This window comes from Lathamus discolor, chromosome 21 (assembly GCF_037157495.1).
Source record: "Lathamus discolor isolate bLatDis1 chromosome 21, bLatDis1.hap1, whole genome shotgun sequence".
In the NCBI taxonomy this organism is placed as follows: Eukaryota; Metazoa; Chordata; class Aves; order Psittaciformes; family Psittacidae; genus Lathamus; species Lathamus discolor.
The window spans coordinates 4,961,008-4,986,714 of NC_088904.1; the positions used below are offsets into that span (position 1 = coordinate 4,961,008).

General features: G+C 62.8%; 4 protein-coding genes across 25 annotated transcripts; 2 read left to right on the top strand and 2 right to left on the bottom strand.

Annotated features, from left to right (window-relative positions):
* The first annotated feature begins 184 nt into the window (after positions 1-184).
* ABHD8 (abhydrolase domain containing 8) lies at positions 185-9,724 on the top strand. Its single transcript, XM_065658760.1, has 5 exons — positions 185-594; positions 5,659-6,412; positions 6,967-7,137; positions 7,237-7,453; positions 7,539-9,724. Exons 2-5 carry the CDS (start codon positions 5,667-5,669, stop codon positions 7,686-7,688), a joined length of 1,284 nt encoding a protein of 427 aa, XP_065514832.1. The 5' UTR covers positions 185-594; positions 5,659-5,666; the 3' UTR covers positions 7,689-9,724.
* On the bottom strand, positions 9,605-14,093 carry ANKLE1 (ankyrin repeat and LEM domain containing 1). 7 transcript variants are annotated; one of them, XM_065658740.1, is made up of 7 exons: positions 14,001-14,093; positions 13,071-13,167; positions 11,227-12,972; positions 10,845-11,007; positions 10,585-10,744; positions 10,370-10,499; positions 9,605-9,967 (listed from the first exon to the last, which is right to left on the bottom strand). In XM_065658740.1, the coding sequence occupies exons 1-7, from the start codon at positions 14,091-14,093 to the stop codon at positions 9,795-9,797; spliced, it is 2,562 nt and encodes an 853-aa protein (XP_065514812.1). In that variant the 3' UTR covers positions 9,605-9,794. The 7 variants fall into 7 exon arrangements, with proteins under 7 accessions (XP_065514812.1, XP_065514813.1, XP_065514814.1 ...); XM_065658741.1 differs by having other exon boundaries at positions 13,071-13,186; positions 14,001-14,076; XM_065658742.1 differs by lacking the exon at positions 14,001-14,093 and adding an exon at positions 13,668-13,857.
* Positions 14,059-16,403, bottom strand: BABAM1 (BRISC and BRCA1 A complex member 1). Of its 5 annotated transcripts, none has more exons than XM_065658766.1 (9): positions 16,352-16,403; positions 15,808-16,123; positions 15,659-15,717; positions 15,439-15,559; positions 15,289-15,367; positions 14,895-14,919; positions 14,571-14,700; positions 14,389-14,475; positions 14,059-14,317 (listed from the first exon to the last, which is right to left on the bottom strand). In XM_065658766.1, exons 2-9 carry the CDS (start codon positions 16,084-16,086, stop codon positions 14,117-14,119), a joined length of 981 nt encoding a protein of 326 aa, XP_065514838.1. In that variant the 5' UTR covers positions 16,087-16,123; positions 16,352-16,403; the 3' UTR covers positions 14,059-14,116. The 5 variants fall into 5 exon arrangements, with proteins under 5 accessions (XP_065514838.1, XP_065514834.1, XP_065514837.1 ...); XM_065658762.1 differs by having other exon boundaries at positions 14,389-14,502; XM_065658765.1 differs by having other exon boundaries at positions 14,389-14,472; positions 15,439-15,577.
* Positions 16,404-17,433: 1,030 nt separating this feature from the next.
* Positions 17,434-22,417, top strand: USHBP1 (USH1 protein network component harmonin binding protein 1). Of its 12 annotated transcripts, none has more exons than XM_065658759.1 (15): positions 17,435-17,585; positions 17,779-17,954; positions 18,034-18,134; positions 18,203-18,330; positions 18,406-18,618; positions 18,697-18,798; positions 18,945-19,051; positions 19,121-19,261; positions 19,335-19,417; positions 19,818-19,953; positions 20,047-20,284; positions 20,791-20,973; positions 21,060-21,151; positions 21,229-21,351; positions 22,173-22,417. In XM_065658759.1, the coding sequence occupies exons 1-15, from the start codon at positions 17,577-17,579 to the stop codon at positions 22,342-22,344; spliced, it is 2,004 nt and encodes a 667-aa protein (XP_065514831.1). In that variant the 5' UTR covers positions 17,435-17,576; the 3' UTR covers positions 22,345-22,417. The 12 variants fall into 12 exon arrangements, with proteins under 12 accessions (XP_065514829.1, XP_065514830.1, XP_065514831.1 ...); XM_065658751.1 differs by having other exon boundaries at positions 21,234-21,351; XM_065658753.1 differs by having other exon boundaries at positions 18,034-18,113; positions 21,234-21,351.
* Positions 22,418-25,707: the final 3,290 nt, after the last annotated feature.

Genomic DNA, 25,707 nt, shown 5'->3' on the forward strand with positions numbered 1-25,707 from the left:
CTTGTGGCACTGACACCATCGTGGCACTGACACCATCGTGGTACCTACACCCTCTTGGCCTGTAGCAGCCACAAATACCAGCAGGGTGAGAAAACAGTGCCAGGTAACTGAAGGGCCTCCCCGCACTGGAAAGGATGAGCCCTTCTGCCCCCCCCCCCCCCCCCCCCCGCTGCTGGCAGCACCCCCGCGGGCGGCGCAGGGCCTTGCTTTGACTGGCACGTCTCCCTGTCTGTCACACCGAGAGCCCTCCTCTTTAGGAGGGATTTAAGGGGCTTTCTATGGCTATAGACCACAAGGACAAACAGCCCCCCCAAAGCCCAGAGCTCTGCTATGAAGCCTCTCCTGGGGAGAAGATGGAAGGAGAAATGTTGGTCTCAAGCAGATGAGCTGAGCTGAAGGCATCTCTCCAGCCTTCCCAACCAGACAGGCACAGCTACCTGGAGCTGAAGGAGTGGAGAAGCTGAGCAGCCTTCCCGAGCTGCAGCCTGCATCCTGCACCAGCTCCCTCCGCCTCGGCCAGCTCTGCCTCTCCTGCAAGATTTAAGCCTTTTCCTTTGGAAGTTCGACTCCTGCCCATCCTTGTCGATAAATGAGGTGAGCATCCTCTCATTCCTCTCTTCCTTTGTGCTGAGGGCTCGGAGCACAAGCAGTGATGTAGGACATGCCCTGAGGGAGGAAGGTGCAGAGCAATGGAGAGGAGGGGTCAAAACAGCCAAAAGATGGGTTTCTTTCCCAAAAGCTGATAGCGAGGAGGGATTTGAGAGGCATCAGCTGGGCTTGCAGGGCAGGAGGAAAGCAGCCTTGCAGTAGCACTGCACCGCTTGTGCTTCAATCTCCCTGTTCTAACAGCAGGGTTAGAAAACGCTGCCTGGTGATCCAAGTTAAAGGCCAGCTCCTGTTGTGATGCAATGGCAGTGAGTGGTTGCCGGCTCTGCCCTGCTGTTGCTATGTGCGTGACAAATCTGCTCTGCTTCCCGCTTGCAGCCCGAGGAGGCACCTGCACGCAGCGCGGGGGGCAGAGATTCCTCCTTCTCCTGCCTCCTTCCCATGGCTCCCTCCAGCCCGCTGCTGGAGGATGCTCGCTTCCAAAGGAATCCAGCCTTGCCGCGGCTCTGCGGGGGGAGCGGGAGCTTTGGGAAGCAGAGAGGGGGTTCAGTGGCATTCCAGAGGTCACGCGCGGGTTACCCCGCTGTGCATCGCATGAGCTTTTGTTTCTCAAGGTCTTCTTCCTTCCTAAAGAGCCTGTGGCCGGTGGGCAGCGCGGCTCCGGGCTGCGTCCTGCTCTCCATCCGCGCTCCTGCACTCACTGTGGTTTGTCCTCGTCCTCTGGGGCCCTCAGTGGAGCCCTCCCCGCAGCGGAGCTGCCTGCAGACAGGGACCAGCCTCCCCTCCCCAGGGAAGGAGCCTCATCCCTGCCCGTGCTGAGGATCTCAGGGCTGCATCCGTGCTTTTCTATTTGTATGCCTGATAAACCCTTCCTGCCTGCTTACTCCTAAAGCTGCTGTAATTCCACCAGGACATGGAAGCCGGGGGGAGCGGAATAAATCCAGGCGCTTTCCACCCACCACCTGAGGTAGCTTTTTCACCTTCCTTCAGAGGGAAGTTGCCTTTGCAGGGCCCAGATGAAGCAGCACAACCATTTTCTTGCTTCTAGTCGAGATCAGGGCTTCACCAGACATTCTCCTGCTCAATGCTGCAGTTTCTCCACTTTATTCCCGCTAAATGACTGGGGGAGGCTGGGAAGAGCATCACAATATTTGCCCATTCCTCAGGAGTGGCATTTGGTACCATTAACACCCACGAGCCCCAATGGGAAGGGATTAGAGGTGAACAAATCCTTATGGCAGGTCGGGTTCTGGATGCAGCACAGCTCCTGCTCCTCTCTGGCACCTCTCCTCTGAGGTCTTGAAAGGAACTAGCAGTTATTGAGCCCCTGCTGCTCCCAAGGTTCTGTGCAGGGAAGGGGTCGGAGGTGCTGAGCAGAGCTTGAACTCAGTGGTCTCCATAGGGAAGTTCATGGCCACCAGCTACAGCTCTGACTCCCTCTTGTGCTGTCCCTGCAGTAAATGATGCTTTTGGCTTGCTTAATGGGATGAAATCTTGTAAAACATTTGTAAAACAGGCATGGTATGGGACAGGAGGAGGAGATCTTTGTCATTCCCAGCACCCTGGACAGGTGGGACGTCAGCTGTCTCCAGCACCGTGTGCAGGAACCCAGCAGGGACAGCACCACGATGAGAGGCAGGATTGGGATGCTGTTTGGAGCAGGGCTGGGGAGGGAAGAGCCTGGCATGGCCATTAAGCATGTCACATCCCTCAGGCAGACGTGGTGTGAGCACTGCCCCGAGATACCACTGCGTGTGCTCCATGTCACCTACACAGGCTGTACATCAGCCCCACAGGCTCTGTCACCTATACAGGCTGTACATCAGCCCCACAGGCTCTGTCACCTATACAGGCTGTACATCAGCCCCACAGGCTCTGTCACCTACACAGGCTGTACATCAGCCCCACAGGCTTTATGTCACCTACACAGGCTGTACATCAGCCCCACAGGCTTTATGTCACCTACACAGGCTGTACATCAGCCCCACAGGCTCTATGACACCTACACAGGCTGTACATCAGCCCCACAGGCTCTATGTCAGCCCCATGTCACTGCCTGTTCCATTATCCTGTTAGGTTTTCCACATCTCATGTTATCCCATTTTCCTCCAGCTGTGCTGTGGTGCCATCGAGTTGTGTAAAAGCGAAGGAGCTGAAGTAGGTCAGGGAGTTGTTTTTCCCCAGCAGGGATATTCTCTGCAGTGGCAGGAAGGGGGAAGCTGAATTCCACATGGATGCTCCAGGACTAGAGCTGAACCTGGGCAATGAACGGTCCTCCTGGGATTAATCCCAGCATCCTCTCTCTGAGGGAGCTGTTTCCTGAGGGAAGATATAATTTGGGGGTGGGGTGGGGTGGGGTGACACTATGTGGGGTGATGCCATCCACCTCCCCAAGCCATGTCCTCAGCCTCAAGGGCCATGGAGACTGGTGGCGGGTTGATGCATTGTTGTGCCTGGCCTTACGCAACCAGAATCTCACTCTCTGCCAGGAGTGCCAATGGAAGGCTGCTGGGATGGAGGAGGATGTGGAGGGAAAGCAGCTCATCTCCATGGTTACCAGCATCTTTGCAAAGTTCTTCACATCCATCTGCTTTCATTTCCAGCCCTTTTCACCGCATGGAAAGAACATCCCTGGATGTTTCTGGCTACAGCAGCCGGTGTGGTGGGGTAGAGGATGCATGTGGGAGGTGGGAGACGTGTGTGCTTCGCCTCCCAGCCCCAGAGATGAAGCCTGACATCAACTCAAGTCGCTTCCCCTCCTGTTCCTCCATTCCCCACCTTGCTGATGAATGGCTCAGCCAGGATGTGCTTGCTGATGGGATTCGGGTAGTTTTCCCGGCTGGATATCCAGCAGTGACTGACACATCCTGGACCATGGGTGGATCTGAGCAGAGGTGGCTCAGCTCTGCCGAATGGCCCCTCTTGCAACAGGATCCAGGCTTGGACCCAGAGCTGCTGATACTGTAAGGTGGCTCGGTGGCCCAAGCCTGGATCCATGCTGGATCTGCTGCAGCATCCTGGCCCACAGAGCCTTCCAGCAAATCAATGCTGGGAATGAACAGGCTGGACTAATTGAGTTAATCCTGGAATGTTAATCAATAGCAAAGCAGTTTGGGCACAAGTCCTGGTTAGAATCCAGACAGATCGTCAGCACCCTGTGAAATGGAGGAGCAGGCAAAGCCAGGTCTATGGAAATCAGGGGCAGGATCAAATCCAGGTCTCAAAGGCTGAGCCCAGGGGGACTGTGCCCAGTGCAGGGTGGGCAGAGCTGGAGGAGGGCTCGCAGTTGTGCCCAAGTGAGGCTCAGGCTCTGCCTGCTTTCCCCTCTCCCCCTGGGTTTTGTGCTGATCCCATCTCTCTGTTCAGCATCTCCAGCTCAACGCTGCTCAGGGATCAAGAGCAGCCCAAGCCTGGCACCAAGCTGGTGCTCGAAAGCACGGCAAGAGCAGTGCTGTGGCCATCCCAGTGCAGCTTCCAGCCAGGGCTCCAGCCAGTCTGGTGCCCAGCTCCTTGTCACCCAGCAGAGCACAGCAGCCCCTTGCCAGCAGGAGGTGGAGTTGGCTTCTCCTTCCCAGGGCTCTGAAACCTGCTTTTTCTCCCCAGCTTGGATGGGTGCACCCCTGGAGCAGCACAAGGCGGGTGACACAGTGTTTAGCACAGTGCCTGGCCAGGCCCTGTACTGGGGGAGCTCCCCAGCCAGCAGAAAGGAGACAGAGCACCAGGGACCAGCTCTGCTGCATGTCCAGCACCCAGAGCCTTGCATGGACTTTGCAAAGTGCCCATAAGCCTGCCAAGTGCTCAGGGGACCTAATGGAGCTGCTCCTGGCAGCATCACTACCATTTGGACATTGTTTCCCCCAGGAACACCTTGCCTTCTCCTTTCCTCCTGCAGGAGCCATAGGGAGAGCCCCCGTGCTCAGTGCCCGCTGTGCTTCTGTGCCCATCAGCATCAATAATTCACCCTGTTTAGCTTCAGCAATACTAAACCCCCATCACACTGCCAGCCAGGGGAGCATGGACCCCCCCGGTCCTCTCCAGTGCCACTGGCTTTTCGTGCCCTGTATCTGCCTTTGCTCTGGGCTGTGCTCAGTGGTCCCAGCATCCAGAGCCCTTCTTATAAATCCACCTGAGAGCATCTGGAAGAGCACATGTCAGGGAAGGAGCCCTGGGAACAGCAATGACAATGCCATGTCCCCCCATCATGTGTGGTGCTGGGGAGGGTGCTGGATCACTCCCAGTTCTCTCACTGTGTTCTTTCCAGACATGGTTTGTGGAATGACTTTAATGAAAACCTTCATCTCCCATCCCTGTAATTCCATCTCCCACTGTTTGTGGTGGTGGTTACACTGGAGATACAGACAAATATATTTAATCGGGGTAAAGAATACAGTTTCATCGCTGGTTCCTTCCTGAGCTCCATAGTTGGTGCCAGAAATAGCCTCTTCATTTCAAATAGGCTTTCCTTTGAGTGTTCCCTCCCTCACCTGGAGCAGATCCCTTCTTGGAGGCCCACAGGGCATTGCATGGATTGGAGTTCATCTTCGCAGGGCCAGCGCGTGTCACACCAGCTCAGTGCCAGGGACATAGCCCAGGCAGAGCTGGACATGGAGGTAGTGCTAGCTAGCTCCATCTGTGATCTGAAACTGAAGCATGTTTGGAGGTGGCTGAGGGCTGTGGATTTGGGGAGCAACACATTCGCCCCCCAGTGCATCCCTGAAGGCACATCCTGCCCTCACTTATGGCTTTGCCCATGGCTGGCAGCAGAGCAGGCAGGGACAGGGCTGTCCCCAGTCCCCTGTGCCACAGCCAGGACCTCCAGCAGTTCCCCAGCTGGCACAGGATGCCCAAAGAGGTGGTAAATGCCCCATCCCTGGCAGTGCTCAAGGCCAGGTTGGATGGGGCTTGTAGCAAGCTGCTCTAGTGGAAGGTGTCCCTGCCCGTGGCAGGGGTTGGAACTGGATGATCTTAAGGTCCTTTCTAAACCAAACCATTCTGTGATTCCGTTAACCTGCCTCCTCCTTCCCCCCCACCCCGCCCTTGCCTTCACTGCAGGGAGCATAATGCTGAACAGCATCACCGATGGGCTCCTGTGCTGCCTGATGGGCAAGACAACCAATGCCGTGGGGCCGCTGGACAGCGTTGAGTCCAGCAACGGCTACAGCTTCATGGAGGTGAAACCAGGGAGGATCCTGCGGGTGAGGCACAGTGCACCACCCCGCCCGGCCCTGGAGGGTGCTGAGGAGCCGCAGCACCTGCGGGGTACAGTGCACTGCAAGCGCAGGATCACCGTGTACCGCAACGGGCAGCTGGTGATCGAGAACCTGGGCGATGCTGTCCGCTCCGAGATCCTGCACTGCCACAGCAGCTCCGGGGAGCCCAACAGCACCGTGGAGCTGGAGCTGTCAGAGGTGGCCGGGCAAGCTCCTGCACAGGGTCCCGCCAGCACACCAGGATGTGCCACGCGGGAAGCGGCTGCTACCCCTGGGAAGCGGCGGAAGCGGAAGCCCAAGAAAGTCATCACCATCGACTGCAAGAAGCAGATCACAAGCTGCAAAGGGACGCACAGCGACGTGGTCCTGTTCTTCATCCATGGCGTGGGGGGCTCGCTGGACATCTGGAAGGAGCAGCTGGACTTCTTTGCCAAGCTGGGCTATGAAGTGGTGGCTCCTGACCTGGCCGGCCACGGCTATAGCTCCGCGCCCCAGATTGCCGCAGCATACACCTTCTATGCGCTGGCCGAGGACATGAGGGCCGTGTTCAAGCGCTACGCCAAGAAGAGGAACATCTTGATAGGACACTCGTATGGGTAAGGGACCAGGGGGGTCCCAGGAGGGGTGGATTTGTCCCCCCACCTTGTCCTCTCCTTGGTAGCAAGCACCCACCAGGGCCTGCGCTTTAAGGAGAAGCAGAGGAGGGCTGTCGGGTTATCCCTCAGTTCTGATCTCCTGCATCTTGGTGTGTGTCTTTGGGTGCAGCTAATCCCAGAGCATGGACTATAAATAGAGTGAGCCCAAGCAAGCCAATTAGATGGAGACTAAGCTGTGCAGAAAGCAGAGCTTGGAGGAAAGGGAAATGGAGCCAGGCTCCGTCAGGATTAGATCAGAAGGACAAGGCTGGTCCAGGCTGGTGAGCACCCAAATGGGTCCCAGCACCCTGCTTTGGTTGTGCTCAGCCCCTCTGCCCAGGCACTGCAGGGCATCAGCTGTGAGGTTTGACTGGGGTTACCCTGCCCCAGAGAGGTGCCCCCACAGGTCAAACAGGAGGAGCTCTGGCCATGGATCCTAGGGATCAGCCTTGGGATGCAGCATCCTCGATGCCATGGGGTCAGAGCATGGTTCCCATGTCTGTCTCTCCTCACAGGGTGTCCTTCTGCACCTTCCTTGCCCACGAGTACCCAGACCTGGTCCATAAGGTGATCATGATCAACGGAGGAGGCCCAACAGCACTGGAGCCCAGTCTCTGCTCCATCTTCAACATGCCCACCTGCGTGCTGCACTGCCTGTCCCCGTGCCTGGCCTGGAGCTTCCTCAAGTGAGTGCCCATCCCGTGCCCTGCCAGCAGTGTCCCCATGCTTCCATCCCCCCGGTGCTGCTGGATTAACCCTCTGCCCGTGCTGGCTCCATCCCACAGGGCTGGCTTTGCTCGCCAGGGTGCCAAAGAGAAGCAGCTACTGAAGGAAGGCAATGCCTTCAATGTGTCCTCCTTTGTGCTGCGCGCCATGATGAGTGGGCAGTACTGGCCCGAGGGGGACGAAGTTTACCATGCAGAGCTGGCCGTGCCTGTGCTCCTGGTCCATGGCATGCACGACAAGTTCGTCCCTGTGGAGGAGGATCAGCGAATGGCTGAGGTATGGGACGGAGCTGGGCTGGGTGAGGGTTCTGCAATGCAGAGGACTCATCCCAGCACTGACACCCACCGCTGTGTCCCTGCAGATCCTGCTCATTGCCTTCCTGAAGGTGATCGATGAGGGCAGCCACATGGTGATGATGGAGTGTCCCGAGACAGTAAACACGCTGCTCCACGAGTTCGTCCTGTGGGAGCCCGAGACACCAGCAGAGGACGGGCAAGGGGAGAAGAAATAAGGCAGCAGGATGTGGTGACCGGGCTGCTCCCATGGGAGACATGTTTCAGAGTAGAGCGGAGGCCGCCCTCGCTGGGAGCTCAGCCCCTTTTCTTTCCCGGCCACGGTGGAGGCTGGTGGTGGAGCATGGAGGCTCCCCTGGGCAAGGGGCCGGCAGCAGGATCACGGCAAGACCTGGTCCCCATCCCTTTGGGGACAGCATGGCAGCCGCTGGAGCGACTTCATCCTCTTACTTTGCAGTATTCTTTTCCCCCGGGGACAGAGAGAAGGCAACTGTGGGGAGACTGCTAACACTGCAGCAAAACGGGAAGAACTGGGAACGTTCCTCCAGGGAGAGGGTATCAGGTCCGGCTGCAGGAGCTGAGCTGGGATTGCTTTGAGGAGAAGCCAGAAGCTCCTTGGCCTTCAGGGGCTTATTGCTATGGTGGCCAGCAGCTCCTGCCTGCACAGCCAGGAGGTGAGGATGAGGAAGTGACCTTCTCCTGTGAGCACAAAGGACCGTCAGCTCCCGCCGCGGTGGGACTGGCATGGCTGTGGTGAGGAGGACAACACCAACCTGGAGCTCTCCCACTGTCCCCGTCCCTGCAGTCACATCCCCAACCACCATCGCTTTATGTGCCGCAGCATTGGCTTCTGCTCCCTCCCGCTGCCGCATCCTCGAGGTGTCAGAGCCATCAACACGCAGCAACTCCCACAGCTCTGCTCACACTTCCCAGCTTCCAGCTCCTCCATGACTCCAGGACTCACCACCCGCTCCTGGACCCCATTCCCACCAGGATAACACCCATTCCTCACTGCACTGGGGGAGCAGCAATACACCATCCCATTGCCGCTCTGTCTGGCCTTGCCGATGACTCCTGTATGGATCCATGGGGTCTTGAAACAACACAGCAGCACTGGAGCAAACCACAACCTCCTGATGGCAACGGGCACCAGGCTGTTACCTGCTGACCCTGTTCTGTACATAACCCACTGGCCCAGCAGCTACTCCCCTCTGCGATTTGCATCCCGCTGCCTGGAGCCGGGCAGGACCCAGAAGGTACATGAGAAGTGTTGAGGGGGACCCGGGCGCTGCCATAGGGATGCACTGGGATGTGGGAGCCAGAGCAAGCCAGGGGGATGCTGCAGCCTCCCCAGAGAGCTGCTCCCTGCTTTGCTTCCCTCTTATTTCCCCCCATCTAAACCAAAGAAACAACCGAGCCCATGGAAACCTTACCCTTTCCCCATATCCCGCCCAACCCCTCCTCACCCCAATGGGGCTGACACCACACCAAGGCTTGGCTTCAGGGGCTCCTGGCTGGGCCCTGGCTCAGTGCAGGACCTACCTGCACTGCAGCTTCCCCATGGCTGAGCTCAGCTTTGTCCAGAGACTGAGTAATGAAGAGAGGAAGGGCCCCTTGGAGCCAGCCTGGCGGTGACCCGGGGTGAGGGGGGACCCCAGCAGCCCCTGCCTCCCCACCACAACCTGTCTCATAATGAGAATTTTAACGCCCCTGGGTTCAGATGGTATCCATTAGCCCCTCCCCTGCAGCACCCTTCCCACACCATCCTGGCCAGGGGACCCTACCCAGCACCCCAGGGTTTGCAATGAGGGCACCCAGAAATACCACTGTACCCCAAAACACGGCTTTGCCCCAACTGTGACAACCCCCCAGGCAGCTCCTGGTGTCCAGCTCCAGGCCACAGCTCCTCGCCACAGCTCCTCAAGCTCCATTGGCCACGGAGCCTGTGTCCTTGTACCCACACTGCTCACGCTGAGGCCAAGGCAAACCGCGCACCCCGAGCCTGCCGCCGTGCTAGTGCCATTCGCCCCAGTAAAGCTGTGTTCTATCCTGTGTCTGAGTCCATGGGGAAGGGATGTGCCAGGCACAGGGGAGAGGCCGGGGAAGGGAAGGCAGGAACCACAGGGAGCTTGGATTTCTTAGCCAAAATAAAAGACCTGCAGTGATTTATTTACCCCCTTGGAGAGAAAGAGAGAAACTCTCATCAGTGCTCACGACATCAAACCCACACCCAGAGCACAGCCACCTCCTGCGACAGGGCAAGATGGGAGGTGCAGGTGCAGGCACAGGCTACCCCCCCGCCCCAGCACAGCACCCCAGGGTGCTCAGCGCCCACCCTGGATGTCCACTGGTCGGAGCTGCCGCTCGCCCTCGGCGAGGAAGATGCTCATGGCCCTGTGCAGCATGTGAACGCCGAGGCGCCGGCGCCGCGCTGCCGGCCAGTGTGCCACTGCGCCATAGCACAGTCCCTTCCTCTGGTTGGTGATGGTCTGCAGCCCTGTGGGGACAGGGTCACCACCCACTGAACCAGCCCCCTGCTCCCACCAGCACCCACGGGGATGGAGGCAACCCCCTGCTCCCACCAGCACCCACAGGGATGGAGGCAATCCCCTGCTCCCACCAGCACCCACAGGGATGGAGGCAATCCCCTGCTCCCACCAGCACCCACAGGGATGGAAGCAACCCCATGGGTCCTCCCCACCAGCAGCTTTTCGCACAGGAGATAGGTTTTGAGGGGCTCTGTCCAGTCCCTGCACTGGCAACTGGGGACCTGAGTGCCTCAGGGTGGGCTGCATCCCCTGGCCTCCTGCACGGGGTGGGAGAGGGGGATGCAGGGAGGCAGGGTGGTGGCAGAGCCGATGCTGGGGCCCTGTGGCAGCACCCGGCCCCATTCACCCACCCAGAGCCTCCACCAAGCAGCCTTCCCGCGTGTACGCCTCCGCTGGGACCGTGCTCTGGAAGCAGTGCACAGAGAGCACCCCATGTCCGCTCGCCCAGATCTCCAGGATGCGCCGCACCTTGGGACAGCCCTGTGGGACAACGGGCACCGTCACCACGGTCCCCAAACCCCCTGTGGCCATCCCTGTGGCCCCAAACCCCAGTAGCACATCCCACCTTCTGCGTGCCAGCGCGGTGCTGGCCCAGCGCCTCGGTGAGGTGGGAGTAGGGCCGCATGCGTGTCCCCTTGCCCACGTAGAAGATGGCCTGGACGAAGGTCCTGAAGCACTCGGCCGGGCTCAGGTGGTGCGAGCGGAGCGGCAGGTTCTGGGTGGTCCTGGGGGTGCAAACCCCCAGCTTTGGGGCTCAACACCTCTCAGGGGTCCCTGCTGGAACCTAAACCACTGGGGACAGGAGGGGCAGCAGCATGGCCTTACCTGGGGTCGAGGAGGAGGTAGTTGAAGCTGGACTTGACCAGCCCTTCCCGCCAGTGCCGGCTCCGATCGGGGTGGTCGAACTCCTGCCTCAGCACCAGCTCATCCTGGGCGCAGTCAGGGATGAGGCCACTCCGCAGCGTGGCCACTAGCTCTGGGCTGTGCCCTGGAGCAGCCCCAATGGCACAGGGAGCACCGTCAGCCCCCGTGGCACCGGGAGCCTCAATGGCATCAGGAGCCCCAATGACATCGGCAGCCCCAGCAGCACCGGGAGCCCCAGTGGCACCAGGAACACCACCAGCCCCAGTGGCATCAGGAGCCCCGGTGGCACCGGGAGCGCAGGCAGCCCCACACCAGCCAGGCCATGGGTGACCCCGGCACTCACCCGCTCGCCTGTTCCGGGGCATCCTCAGCAGCTCCTCCAGCCGCCGCAGGTAGAGCTGCCTGGTGAGTGCCGTGATGGGCCCTGGCTCGGCCCCCAGTGCCCGCAGCTGCCGGCGCAGGTCCTCATCTGAGAGGGGCCGCGGCAGTGCCGTGTCCTCATGGTCAGGGCTGTGGCGCTCGATGGGTGCCCGGTCCCACTCCTCGCACTCGAGGTGCTCTTGGGTGCTGGGGGGCACGGTCGGGGCCCGCGGTCCCAGGAGGCGGCAGAAGCGCCTGTGGAGCCACAGGGGCTGTGATGCCCCCAAGGGCGAAGGGTCCTGGCACCCGGAGCCACCTTCCAGCACCCTGAAGGTGGCACAGGGGGAGCCCTGAGCATCTGTTGGGGGGCACTGGGGGTCCCCAGGGATGAGCAGCTCCGTGGGGCTGGAGCCAGGGGAGCCCTGAGCATCGGAGAGGGGGCACTGAGGGTGCCCACAGTCCCCAGGGACCAGCAGCACTGTGGGGCTGGAGCCAGAGGAGCCCTGAGCATCTGATGGGGGGAACTGGGGGTGCCCACAGTCCCCAGGGACCAGCAGCACTGTGGGGCTGGAGCCAGGGGAGCCCTGAGCATCTGATGGGGGGCACTGGGGGTGCCCACAGTCCCCAGGGACCAGCAGCACCCTGGGGCTGGAGCCAGGGGAGCTGCTGGGGGCTCCGGGGAGGAGCACAGTGTCACCCCACAAGCCTGTCTCCTCTCCGTCCCCACTGCACACATCTGTGCCCTGCGGGGTGACACAGCACCCTGAGGTGGCAGCAGGATCCTTGGGGACACCCCGGGGTGCTCTGAGCCTGGGGGGTCTCCGTGGCATCTCCAGTGTGTCAACAGAGGAGGAAGAGGAGGCACCGAAGCGCTCTGCAGAGGCCAGGAGGCGGCTCCGGGTCCTGGGGGTGACATGCTGGTACATGGGGGGCTCCTGCGGGTTGACATCCCCAGCGACGAGCCTGGGAAGAGGCCATGGGCTGGAGGGGGGGGATCCCTGGAGGCTGCACCCCTGGAGCTGGGTGAGGAGCTCCCCTACATCCCCCGAGTCCGAAGCATCCTCACCGCAAGGGGCTGCTCTTGAGGCTCCCCCGAAACCTCCACCCTTCACCGGCTCTGGGGTTGGGGGGATGCTGGGGGGGAGCAGCTCCGTGGCGCCAGCTCCGTCTGGGGAAGGGGCTTCACCCAGCTCCAGCCCAGCGGAGCAGCAGCACCGAGCCCCCAGGGTCTCCAGGGCACTAACGAAGCACTCGCTGTCACTGCTGCTGCTCCCAGAGCTGCCATCGTGCCCGGGAGCCTCAGGGGGTGCCCCGTCTTTCCCCAGGACCCTGCTACAACGCTGGGGCTGGCGCAGGGACCCACCAGGACCAAACACCTGCGGGGGACAGGGACTGGGGACAACCCAGGTGCAGGGCAGGGGAAGAACGTGGGGGGTACCCCCTGAACCTCCCACCATGGTCCTGCTCCAGGGTCCCTCCCTGAGCTCATCCCCATCCGAGAGCAGCGTGCTGGAGGCGAGGGGATGCGGGGGCACAGCGGAGCCCCCGGGGTCCCCCTGGGGCCATGGGGCAAAGGAAGGGATGGAGATCGATGGGAGGGGCCCCCTCAAACCACTGCAGCCCCCTGGCTCCTGCAGCAGGGACCCGGCCTCGGGGAGCGCAGCGCAGATGCTGCTTTCGGTGGCGTCCTCAGTCAGGAAGGACAGGGAGCGCCGGGCCCCCCCCGGGTCTGGGAACAGAGATGGGGGTCAGTGTCCACCTCAGACTGGGGGGGGAGACGTGGATGAGCCCCCCAGCACCAGCCAAGGGGCGCCCCGGGCTCCTCACCCTCTGCAGGAAGCCATCCCCAGGCGCGCTGTGAGCCCCGGTCCCGCAGGAGCCGAACTCCGCGTCCCCGCTCCCGGTCCATGGCTCGTTCCCCATCCTGCAGGGCGCGGACATCACTGTCACCAGCACCGCTGCCAGGGCCACCAAAGGGGCACATGGCCGCAGCGGGGCCAGGCGGGCACCCACCCCACGGTGACAGGGCCCCGGCACAAGCAGCAGCTCCAAGGTGCGGGAGCAACCCGAGCCCCTGACTCCTGCGAACCCCGAGTTACTCCCGGCCCAGCTCAGGCCGCGGTCAGGGGCTGCGGCTCAGCCGCACCTCAGCACCCCCCATGCTCCCTAGGGCGCCCCGCAGGGGACACCCCTGTGCCACACCCCCCCCCCCGCACCCTCCTAGTGCCGGCACCGGAGCGGACCCCCCCATACCCGGGGTCAGCGCACGCAGGGGTACCCCGGAGCCGCAGCACGTGCGACGCGTCCCCCGGCACGGGGACTGCAGGGAACGCACACACCTCACCTCACCCCCCCACCCCCTCCCCTCCAGTCCCGGGGTCCTGTCCCGTCCCGTCCCGTCCCGTCCCGTCCCGTCCCGCTCACCCCCGGTCCCGGTCGTCCTCCGGCTCGCGCAGCCCCACAACGTTCATGCCGCGCACGCGCAGCGAACCCCACCCGTTCGAACGCCCCGCGAGGAGGTGCTCCGCCCTCTCATTGGCTGGCGAGCGCAGTAGAAAGCGGGGAGAGGCGGGGCTAAAGCTCCCAGCGTTCCCAGTGACCGCACCAGTGCTCCCAGTGTCCTGCACCGGCACCGCCCAGCGAGTCCCATCAGCCACACCATCACTGCCCAGTACCCCCCAGTAACCCTCGGGGTCCCCACACGAGCACCATCAGCCACAACCCCCCCAAATCCCCACATCCAGGGGTGACACCAACCTCCTGTCCCCCAGTTCCCAACCCCGGCACAGGAGCCGCAGCATCAGCACAACACGGGTCAGGAATCGCCCCTTCTCTTTCCCCCAGCGCCATTCCCGTGCTGGTATCCCCCCGGCTCAGACTGTGGCCTCGATTTCCGGGGGCTCATCCTCCTCCAGCAGCCCGTAGGCTGCGTGTGTCTGGAACGGGCGCTGCAGCGGATGCGCCAGCAGCTTGGCCATGCAGTTGTGCAGCTCCACAGCAGGCCCCGACAGCAACACCTCGTACTTGTAGTTGGTGCCTTTGGTGTCCAGGCTGCTGAAGAAGCTGTACATCTCCTGGGGAAGGGACACAGAGGGGGTGAGATGTCCCCTGCCGTGGCACAGAGGATGCCCCAGCCCACATTTACCTTCCAGCTTGTCTCATCATCCTTCTCCTCCACCCCGTTGTGGATGTAGACGATGTCAAAGAAGAAGTAGGGACACTGCAGCATCTTCTGCAGGGTGAGAAGCCGGGAATGGCTCTTCCACACATTGGGATGGACCCAGAGCTGCCAAGCTCACCCGGAGTGGGAACAAGGTGAGGATCTACCTTCATGTGCTCCGACATGGAGAACTGGGGCTGGCAGCCTGGGCGGCCAAACACCAGGATGGTCCGGACCACGTAAGGTGGAGGGATGGTCTGAACATTCTCCGTCACCGGCAGCTCAATCTTCTGCTGGCTGCAGCAGAAGGATGGAGACGGCTCAGAGATCCCTGTACCAACACCTCGGGGACCATCCCTGCCTCCTTAAAACAACACCCCAACAGCTCCAGGCTGGGGCTGGGGAAGCAGCACCTCCCCCAGGGGCTCTTTGGGGTGTTCTTACAGCCAAGCAGAACCCTGGGGATCCCGACCCCCCGCAGCTGTACTCACATCAGGTTGAAGAGTCCTTCCAGATCTGCAATCCCAGGTAAGGACGGATCCCGGCATCAGACCCCTGCCCACCCCAGGGACCTCCTGCACCCTCCATGGCGGGAGGCGAAGGCACCGGACACCCCGGATGGACCAGGGTGAGGAGAAAACACCAATAAGCGAGTGTTGGTGGGTCTGGAGGCTCCGGCGTTAAACTGGGGCTCGGTTTGACCCTCCAGCTTCACCCGCTCACTCAGCTGCCAGGATGCCAGTGAACTGCTGCCACCTGCAGGCAACGGGCTTGGAGGGTCCCCACTTACGCTCAAGTGACCCTATTTTGCAACCAATGAACCCCATTTGCACCCCTGCAGGGTCCTGGCCCCTCCCCATCCCAGCCCCATAGGTGGTGGGATACTGAAGGACTTGCAGACGACAGTCTCCAGGTCATAGAGGCAGCTGCAGACCTCGCGGGGGTCCGAGGTGAACCCTGAGAGCTGAGAGGAACCGGGGTGAGGGGATGAGGAGCCATCCCCATCTCCATCCCATCCATCCCATCCCCACTCACCCAGGTGGCATCGTTGTTCACCACCACCAGCGCGAACTCGTGGCACTTGTCAATCTTGTGCTTTGTCCTCACAAACATCTCAATCATCTTCTGCGAGATGTTCAGTGCATTGGTCTTGGATCTGCCGCCGGGGCCAGAGCTCAGAGGAGACCCCTTGGTCCTCACGCCAGGATGGGGGTCCCTTTGCCAGCCCAACCAGAAGCATCCCCCCAACACTCACCCATTAAAGGACTCCAGCTTGGGTAGTGCCATCTCCTCCGCCAGATCCAAGCAGATGATCTAAGGGGGACAGCACCGTGGCTGAGCCCCCCCTCCCGCAGCCCCTCACCGCGGCGGCAGGGCTGCTCCGGCCCCGCTGCGCACACTCACCACCTTCTCGGGGCAGTTCACACGCGGGGTCTTGACCTGCACCTCGGTGTGCGGGCCGGGGCCGGGCCAGGCGGGGCCGTGGGGCGCGGCGGCCGTGCCCTGGGGGCTGCCGTCGGCGCTGGCCGCCTCCCCCTCGCCCTCGCTGCGGTTGCCGACGCTGGTCTGGGCGCTCAGCGCTCGGTCCTCGGCACCCTCCGGGTTCGAGCGGGTTCGGGGCCGCGGCTCCGGCGCCTTCTCCTCCTCCTCCTCGGCGGCGCTGCCCGGCTCCGACGTGTCCATCCCGCAGCCGCGCTCAACCGGGGAGCGATGCCCGTGCCTGGGGGAGGAATCGGTACTGATGGGCCCCCCCCGCCCAGACCCCGGCTTTGTGCAGCCCCTGCCCCAGGCCCTCCCCCACTCCCTGAGCCCTTCCAATGCCCCCCCCATGCACCCCCCGACCATGAACCCCGTTTGCCACGCACCCCCCCGCCCCGCGCATCCCGTTCCACGCAACCCCCATTCCTTGTACCCCCCCCCCCGCTGCACCCCCACGGCGCGCGCTCACCCGCTCTCGGCCTTTACGAGCCCCGCCCGGCACCGACCGGAAGCGGATTCCAGGGGGGCTGCTGGGAATTGTAGTTCCGGGGGAGGAGTCCCCGTCGGGCACCGCGAACACCCGCGTACCCCAAATACCCAGGTCCCCCCCCCCGCACCCCAAATACCCACGTACCCCCTGCACCCCGAATACCCATGTACCCCTGCACCCCAAATACCCATGTACCCCCTGCACCCCAAATACCCATGTACCCCTCCACCCCAAATGCCCATGTACCCCCCCCGCACCCCAAATACCCATGTACCCCCTGCACCCCAAATACCCATGTACCCCTGCACCCCAAATACCCATGTACCCCCCCCGCACCCCAAATGCCCATGTACCCCCCCCGCACCCCAAATACCCATGTACCCCCTGCCCCCCAAATACCCATGTACCCCCGCACCCCAAATACCCATGTACCCCCCCTGCAACCCAAATGCCCATGTACCCCCTGCACCCCAAATACCCATGTACCCTCCGCACCCCAAATAACCTTGTACTTCCTGCACCCATGTGCTGCCCCCTGCAACCCAAATACCCATGTACCCCCCCTTGCACCCCAAATACCCATGTACCCCCCCTGCAGCCCAAATACCCATGTAACCCCCCTGCACCCGTGTGCTGCCCCTGCACCCCAAATATTCATTTACCCACCTGTACCCCAAATACCCCTGCAGCACCCCTTTGAACCCCAAACACCACCCTGCAGTGCTTAAACACCCTCACACTGCCCACAGCACTCCTGAGCTGGGTCCCCCATGGCCCTGCACACTAGCACCTACACAATGCCTTCCAGCACCCCACATGCTCACGCACCCCTCTGCACCCTCAGATGTACCCCTAAAACTCCAAGGGGTGCTCAAGGACACACATCTGGGTGCTTCCTGCTGCCTGGGTGCCATGGGGAGGGTGCAATGTGGGGCTGGCGTGCTGTGGGGCAGAGCAGTGAGGACGATGTTGGGGGTCAGAGCCCCTCAAGACGGCTCTGGCAAGGTCGTGGGGCAGCGCAACAGTTAAGTGCAGGAGGCTGCGACGGGGTTTTGAGGAAAAGGAAATCTCAGCAGGAACAAGGACAGGGAAAGGCCCAGGGCAGGGGCCGGAGGCGCAGCCAGGACGTGCCGGGAGCCCCGAGCGGGGCCCTGGGGCGAGCCCTGGCCAGGGGTGCTGCTGGCGCAGGCAGGAGGCAGCTGGGATGGAGAAGGCAAGTGGGGTGTCCCACGGGATGGGCACTGCCAGGGGCTTGCTCCCTCATGGCTGGGGCTTCGCTGTGCCCCCCGCGGGTATCCCTTGGCCATGGGTGTCCCTGGTGGTGGCAAATGCTGGTGGGCACCAGCCCCTTCAAGCCCTGGTGCCAGCTGGGGCCGGGGTGAATGGATGGACGCACACTCCTGCAGCCCCCACAGCCTGCAGAGGGAGAAGGGGAAGAAGAGGACAAAAAGGACACGGACGTTGAGAACACGGCGGAGGACATCAAGGGCATCCTGCCCTATGAGGAGTGCATTGCTGGGCTGCTGGCCACGGTGGCCCAGCTTCACCGGAGAGCAGAGCAGCTCCAGTGGCGCACCAGCAGGTACTAGAATGCTGCAGCCATGGGGCACTGGGACGTGGCACTACCCTGGTGCATCCCACTTCTGCTCTTCACCCTGCAGGGAGGATGAGGAGGGCTGGGAGGGTACCACCAGCCTCCCCACTGCCAGCCCACAGCAACACCGCCTCGATGGCACGCTCGGTACCGCCACGGGTCTGGGAGGTGAGTGCACTGTGCGTGCCATGCTGTGCCATGCTGCAGGGACCTCACCCCGTACTCCCTCTCCGCAGCTCACAGCCCCGACCTCTTTGCGGACCTGCAGCACGTCGTGAGCTCGCTGGAACGCACCGTGTTCTCCCGGCACCAGCACGCACCGGTGTGGCCTACACCCAGCAAAGAGTGGGCACGAGCGGCCAAGGTGAGCCGCAGCAGCGTGGTCAGCCCAGACGCCAAGTGGATGGGCACTGGTTGAACCGGCTCCCTGTATCCCCAGAGCCTGGAGGAGCTGGACCGGAGCCCCGGATGGGCCGGGCGGGCCATGGGACAGGCTCTGGAGGAGGGAGCGGCAGAGGAGGCGGCGGTGGCGGCAGCGGCATCGAGGAACGCGGCTCTGCGAGCAGCCCTGGGCCACCGCGAAGAGGAGCTGAGCCGGGCCGCGGCGGCGCTGCGGGCACTGCGGGGGGAGCGCGACCGCCTGCAGCTCCAGGTGGGCGCCGTGGGCACGGCGAGGGCGGGGGCAAGGCCCTGGGTCAGCCCCCAGGGCTCAGCCCGGTGCGTGGCGCAGGTCCGCGACTTGCGGGATGCTCTGTCCAGGCTGGAGGAGCCGGGGGGCTCCGGGAGTGGCAGCGCCGGGCTCGGCAGCCCCCCGGTGCACAGGGAAGCCCAGGTGAGTGCACGGGGGGAGCCTGCCCCGGTGCCGCGCTCCGGCTGCCCCAGTGCCAGTCCCGGTGCCGGGCTCTGTCTGTCCCGGTGCCGGGCTCTGCCTGTCCCGGTGCCTGTCCCGGTGCCGGGCTCTGCCTGTCCCCTCTGCAGGACTTGCCCCAGTGTAGTGAGGATGCTCAGCCCCACAGCCCCCTCTCCCCCCAACCCTCGGAGGGTCCCAGCCAAGAGCAGGAGGAGCGGGTGCACCAGCTACAGGGGTGAGTGTCCGCCCCCTCCTCACTGGTGGGGACACCGAGGCACGGGCCGCGGTTAACGGTGAGTGCCAGGTTCCTGGCGAGGCTGCAGGAGGTGAACCGGGAGCTGGCGGCTGCGCTGCAGGACTGCAAGAGCGACGCGGAGCGGCTCAGCATGGTGCTGGGGCAGCACGAGTCCTGCAGCACCGCGCTGCGCCTGGCCCTGCGCTGCAGGTGGGGACTTGGGGATATGGGGACACGGCGGGGACACAGCCTGCGGTGCCACACTGAGCCCCTCTCCCTGCAGCGAGCGCTGCGGGGGCGCCTATGCCGCCCTCCTTGACCTGATGTGGGCAAAGGCGCGCCGGCATGAGGATGGGATCCAGGGGGGTGAGTGACAACTGGGGGGCTGCAGGGTTGTGAGGAGCTGGGGAGTTCATGAGGAGGATGGTGGGGGGTTGTGCAAGGGACACTGGGGGATGTCGGGGGATGAAAAGGGGATGTAGGAGGGATGCAGCAGGGATGCACAAGGGATGCTGGATGGTGTCAGGAGGATGTTGGGGTGATGCGGGGGGATGCAGGGAGATATCGAGGGGTAATGCAGGTAGCTATTTAGGAAATGCAGGGAGATATTTAGGGGATGCACGGAAGTTGTTGGGAGGATGCTGGGCAGATGCATGTGGTTATCAGGGGGATGCAGGTTCGGTGCTGGGGAACCCTAATCCCCAGCACAATCCCTGTGGGAATACACACCGAAGAGGGACATGACCACTGCCTGCCTCATGGCTAGGAGCCATGGGGCAGCAGAGCCAGGGGCATGGATGGGGGTCCAGCCCCACACCAGCGGAGGGGCCACAGCTCCAGGGCCGAGCGGAGCCGGATGGGCAGGAGGAGAGTGGGGACAGCAGCTCCACCGCGCTGCAGAGGTACCAGGATGAGAGCGGAGCACGATGCTGGGCTGTGCCCAGGGTGGCACCGTGTCCCCTGTGCCCACCCAAACCCGCACCCTCCTCCCGCAGCACCCCAGCACGGCGCGGGATGGAGGAGGGGGCCCTGCGAGAGCACATCCGCCGGCTGCGGGCGGAGCAGGCGGCCGTGGAGGCTTCTCTGCAGAAACCCCCAGCACCCAGCAGCACCCACCGCAGCGAGGACACCCGGGCCCGCGCCGAGCGGGTGCTGCAGGAAGCCCGGGCTCAGCTGCCCGGCTGGAGACGGCCAGAGAAAGCAGAGCTGCTGCAGGAGCTGGCGATGCTCAAGGTGCGATGTTGTGGGGCTGAGCATGGGTCTCTTCCTGGCTCTCTGCAGAGAAGCTGCGTGGAGACCTCAGAGCACTTCCAGTATCTGAAGGGGGCTATGGTGATATGGGAGAGGGACTTTTCATCTGGGACTGTAGTGATAGGACAAGGGGTGATGGGTTTAAACCTAAACAGGGGAAGTTCAGGTTGGAGATAAAGCAGTTCTTCTCTGTGAGGGTGCTGAGGCGCTGGCACAGGGTGCCCAGAGAAGCTGTGGCTGCCCCATCCCTGGCAGTGTTCAAGGCCGGGTTGGGCAGGGTGGGTGAGACGATCTAGTGTAAGACATCCCTGCCCACGGCAGTGGGTTGGAACTGGATGATCATAAGGTCTTTTCCAACCCAAACCATTCCATGATTCTATGATCTGAGCCATAGAGCTGGGAGAAGGGAAGGGGGTGATGCACAGCAAGAGGGAAGGGAGCCATGCCTCAGTTTCCCCATCCTGGTGATGATGCTGCTGCCCTGCCAGGAGTCCATGGCTGACTTGAAGATGCGGTTGCAGCTGGTGGAGAGGGAGAAGCGAGGTCTGGAGGTGCTGGCGGCTGCGCAGGGCCCGAGGGAGGCTGCGTTGCGCATGGTGCTCCAGCACCTGCAGTGGGAGAAGGATGAGGGGTTCGGCCACCCCTGCAGCAGCTCCAGCAGTAGCAAGGAGGTGAGGATTGCTCCCACCTCCCCATGGGGACCTTCCTAGGGGCTGGAGGTTTCTCCAGGGATGAGACCCACATCCGGCTTCTGCAGGATGCCCAAAGTGGCCGGGTGGGAGCAGCAGCTCCCTGGCACCCTCCGGGCCAGGTGAGGATGGCTGAAGAGCTGCTCCGTACCCTCACTCGGTAAGAACCCTCCCTGGCCACACCATGGTGAGCCGTGCCGGGCTCAGGGACATTCTAGACATGGGGATGTCCCCCAGGACAGAGGAGCTGCGTGCCCAGGCACAGGCCCTGGTGCGTGCCCTGGAGGAGAGCAGCGCCATCAGCCGCGCGCAGCAGGCACAGTGTGCCACCATCACCACAGACTTCTTCCATGCTCACAGGTAGGCACGAGGCTCCTCGACCGGGCATGTGCTGGGTGCAACATCGCCTCGTACACACCCAAGCGCCTTCCTGCATGTCCTGGTTGCACATAACCCCCTGCTTGCTCCAGATCCCTTCTTGCACATCAGCAGTGTGTGATCCCTACCTCCACAATCCCTTCTTCCTGCACCCCCTAAAAGCGCAGCCCCTTCTTGCACCCCCCAAAAACTCTATCCTATATTGCATATCCCCAGCGGTTGGTCTTTCCCTGCACACCCCAAAAACACAATCCCTCCCTGCACACCCCCAAATGTGTGATCCCTTCTTGCACACCCCAAAAGCACAGTCCCACCTTGCACATCCCAAAACTGCAGTCCCATATTGCATACCCCCAAAGCTTGGTCCCATCTTGCACATCGCTGATACCCAGTCCCTTCCTGCACTCACTCCAACAGCACATTCCCACTTTGCACACTCCAAACCATGGTCCCATGTTGCACATCCTGTCCTTTGCACACCTTAGAAACATGGTCCCGCCTTGCACACCCCTAGCGCATCATCCCCTCCTGCACACCCCAAGAGCTCTGTCCCTTCCTGTACACCCCAAACCCGGGTCCCCCAGTCACAGTCCCCTCGGTGCGGTGCTGAGCATGGTGCGGGTGCGGTGCGGTGGCAGTGTGGTGCTCGGCAGTGCCGAGTGCGGTGCTGAGCGTGGTGCAGTGCTCGGTGCGGTGCTGAGCGCCGTGAGATGTTCGGCGCGGTGCCTGGTGCGGTGCGGGGCGCGGTGCGGTGCTCAGTGCGGTGCTGAGCGCGGTGCTGAGCGCGGTGCCGGTGCCCCCAGCGCGCTGGCCCTGGCGTACCGCGGCGCCCGGCGGAAGCAGGCGGCTCAGCTGCGGCGGCTGGAGGGGCAGGCGGGGGCCCTGCGCAGGCAGCACGCCCGGCAGACGCAGGCTCTCACCCGCAGGCTGCACAGCCTGGAGCAGGGCACGGCCGGCAGCGAGACCTGCATCTAGAGACCCCCAGAGACCGCCCGTGCCGGCAGGACCCAGCTGTATCCCCAGGGAGAATAAACCACTGATGCTCATGGCTCAACCGCCCCCACCGCGGGGCAGGTTTTGGGGGGTTTTGCGTTTGGAGGGGCTCAGGCAGCCGGACCCGGAGTTTGGCTCATCCCGGGAACAAAGGCCCACTACCCCCCCCCCCCCCCCCCGCATTGTCCCCGCTGTCTCCCGGCGCAGATGAAGCCATTTCGTTATCCCTGACGTGGGATCAAAGGTGACGGCAGTGGCCGTGGCGGCAGGGCCATGCATATTCAGGAGGGAAGAGGAGCAGTGACCCCTCGCTGGGGGCATCCTTGCCGCGATGGGGGTGGGCGGTAGTGGGGTTGAAGCCAGCAGCTGGAACCCTGGAACACTGAGGGCTTGGATAGCGGAGCTGGGCTGAGCATGGGTTTCCCGTGGGTGGATGGGCAGGGGCACAGACACAATGTGGGTGAAAGGGAAACTGAGGCACGGAGGTTTACATAGGCTCAAACGGGGCCTGCAGCTCCCCGGAGAGATCCTGCAGCAGAGTTCAAGGCTCAGTGGATCAATATCCAGAGCTGTGGCAACGGAGAGGGCAGAGAGGGCTGCAGGGCAGGGATGCAATAATGTGGAGATGCAGGGCTGCAGGATGGTGCTGCAATGACACAGGGCTGCAGGGTTGTGGGCATGCAGGGCTGCAGGGTAGGGCTGCAGTGATGGAGGTGCAGGGATACAGGGATGAAGGGATGCGGGGATGCAGTGACACAGGTATGGAGGGAAGTGGGGATGCAGCTCACCCCTTCGAGCTGCCCGTGCCTCTGCCCCCATCACCTCATCACAGCACCCCTCCGAAATGGGGACAGGGGCTGGTTCAAGGGGCAATTCCCAGCACCCCAATCACTGAGCTGGGGGGCTGCCTGTGCTGCTCCAGCCCCTGTCCCTGCTGCCCCCTCTTGTGCCAGGCTCCGTAGGGGGGTCCCGGTGGCGTGGAGGGGCTGACCCGCGGGTTGAAGGTCAGGGCTCTGCTCTCAGACCCCTTTTCAGATTCAAATCGGCTCCCGGGGGCTTTGTGAGGGGTCAGGCTCCGCAAGAGCCGCATGAAAGGGCCAGGGCAGCCGGGGCGGCCTCAGCGCTGGGTGCTGGGAGGAGGAGGAGGAGGCAGCTGGGACCCGCTTGAGGGGTCCCCCCCGCTGACTCCAGGGCCTGACCAGGACCCCCAGGGGCACTGGTGAGGATGGGGTGATCCTGGCTGTGGATGGGGGTCCCAGTGCTGTCCTGCCTGCCAGGCTGCTGGCACAGCACAGAGTGGCTTGGCATGGTGCAGCATGGCATGGCACAGCACAGCATGGTATGGTATGGTGCAGCATGGCACAGCAAAGCACGGCACGATGCAGTATGGCACAGTGCAGCACAATGCAGCATGGCACAGCATGGTGCAGGCTGGTGGGACCCCCCTTCTTTCCCCGCTGTCACCCCAATGTACACCCAGAAACGTGCAGCTCCCCTGGGAGGGCTCCATATACCAGTTCATGATTCCACCATTCCAGCCCGCTCCCTGCCTCAGTTTCCCCTCTGTCGGGGCTACAGTAAGCCCCTGGCATCACCTGGTAGCATGGCCCAGTGTGGGACTGCACCCCATCCCCTGGGATTGTGGGGCACGGTGGGGGAGGCAGGAGCGATGGGATCGGGGAGGCAGGAGCGATGGGATCAGGGAGGTGGGAGGTGGTTCATGTCCCCCAGGGAGTGAGCGTCCAACTGGGCCTGGGGCGTGGGATCTGATATCCCGGGAATGCAGGGCAGGGAGCAGCCCTCGTGGGAGGGGCTGGGGGGGTCACGTCTCCCTTTGCCTCAGTGCAGGACTGGGGGCAAACCTGAGGCACGGGGGCGGGGGGGGGGTGGTGGTGGTGGTGAAACCACTGCTCCATGGGGAGAGAGATCCCCATGTGTGTGTGTGGTGACCCCACGCACGTGTGTGCACCTTGCTGCGCGTCCCATGCACACACATGTGCACACGGCAGAGGCGTGTTTGCTGCACGGGTGCTCCATGTGCCGTGCTGTGGGGCAGCCGTGGGGCGCAGGGCTGTGCTGTGGGGTGTGTGACAGCCCTGCCCGAGGATCTGAGAAGCAGTGGCACCACTGGCCCTGGCCTCCCTTTGTCCTGTGCTGACAGCAGCGCAGCCGCGGTTGGGCCCTGCAAGGTCACCACGTTCCAGGGTTGGGACCATTGGGACCCCCCCCGGCCATGAGGGGCCCTTTACCCCTCTGCGGGCTCCAGTGCAGCTCCCGCCTGCCCTCGGCACATCTACATGTGCCCGCGGCAGGAGCCGGCCTCAGGAATGCAGCACTGAGGAGCATGGTTGGGCCTTGGCATCCTCCAGGGCACAGAAGAGACAGATCCTGCTCAGATCAGAGATGTGGGTCCTCATGGGGGCATGGTGGTGCCCATCTAACCCTCCCTGGGAAGCTCCCACAAGGGGTTGGCAGAGGGAACGGCTGCCCCACAGCCTGGAGTGGTGGGAACCAGGATGCAGAAGAAATGGGGTCAGGGCTGGTGGTGCTGGTATCTGGCTTTTTGGTGCTGCTGGCACCCAGCTCTCCATTGGCACAGCCATGAACCAGGCCCTGCCCTGGCACACTTTGGCAAGGGTTGCTCCATCACCCTCCAGCCCAAAGGAGGGTCGTCACTGCCACCCATATTCCAACACCACAGCTGGCTCTGACCGCAGAATCCTCGCGGAGCTCCGGCGGCGCCCCCATCGTGACGGACTCTTCCCCGGGGGCACCGGGGCGGCACGAAATGCACTGGCAGCTCCCGGGGGCCCTTTTGTGCAGCGGAGGCAGTGGAGCAGCACGAGGAAGGAGGAATTCCTCTGGAGATCAAACGCCTTCTCCAACTGGACACCGACGTCAAAACAAGGCCGGTTCCCAGCGCGGGGCCGGAGCCATGCGGGGGAGAAGATCCAATTTCCTCCTTTGTTCCTGGATTATTATTTTTTGCAGGGGGCAGGAGGCGGGAGCGGGGCAGGGAAAGGGCCATAAATCACAGCCTGACACAAGAGAAAGGAGAAGCAGGGCTGGCTGCAGGTGGGGGTGACCCCCCTGCCCAGAATGGACCCCCCCACACTCCTCCAGCCCAGTCCCTTCCCAGCCAGCTCTGGCTTCCCAACCACAGCAGCCCCTGTGGCATTGCCCCTTGCTGGGCATCTCGGTGTGGCTGCATTAGCAGGTACTTTGTGAGCAGAGATCTCTCCAGGCAGGAGGAAATGGAGGTTTATGGCCAAAGCTGCAATCCATCCACCTCTGCTGCACCCCAGCTCCTCCAGCTCCCCTTTCCTGGGTTTTTTTATATCTGTC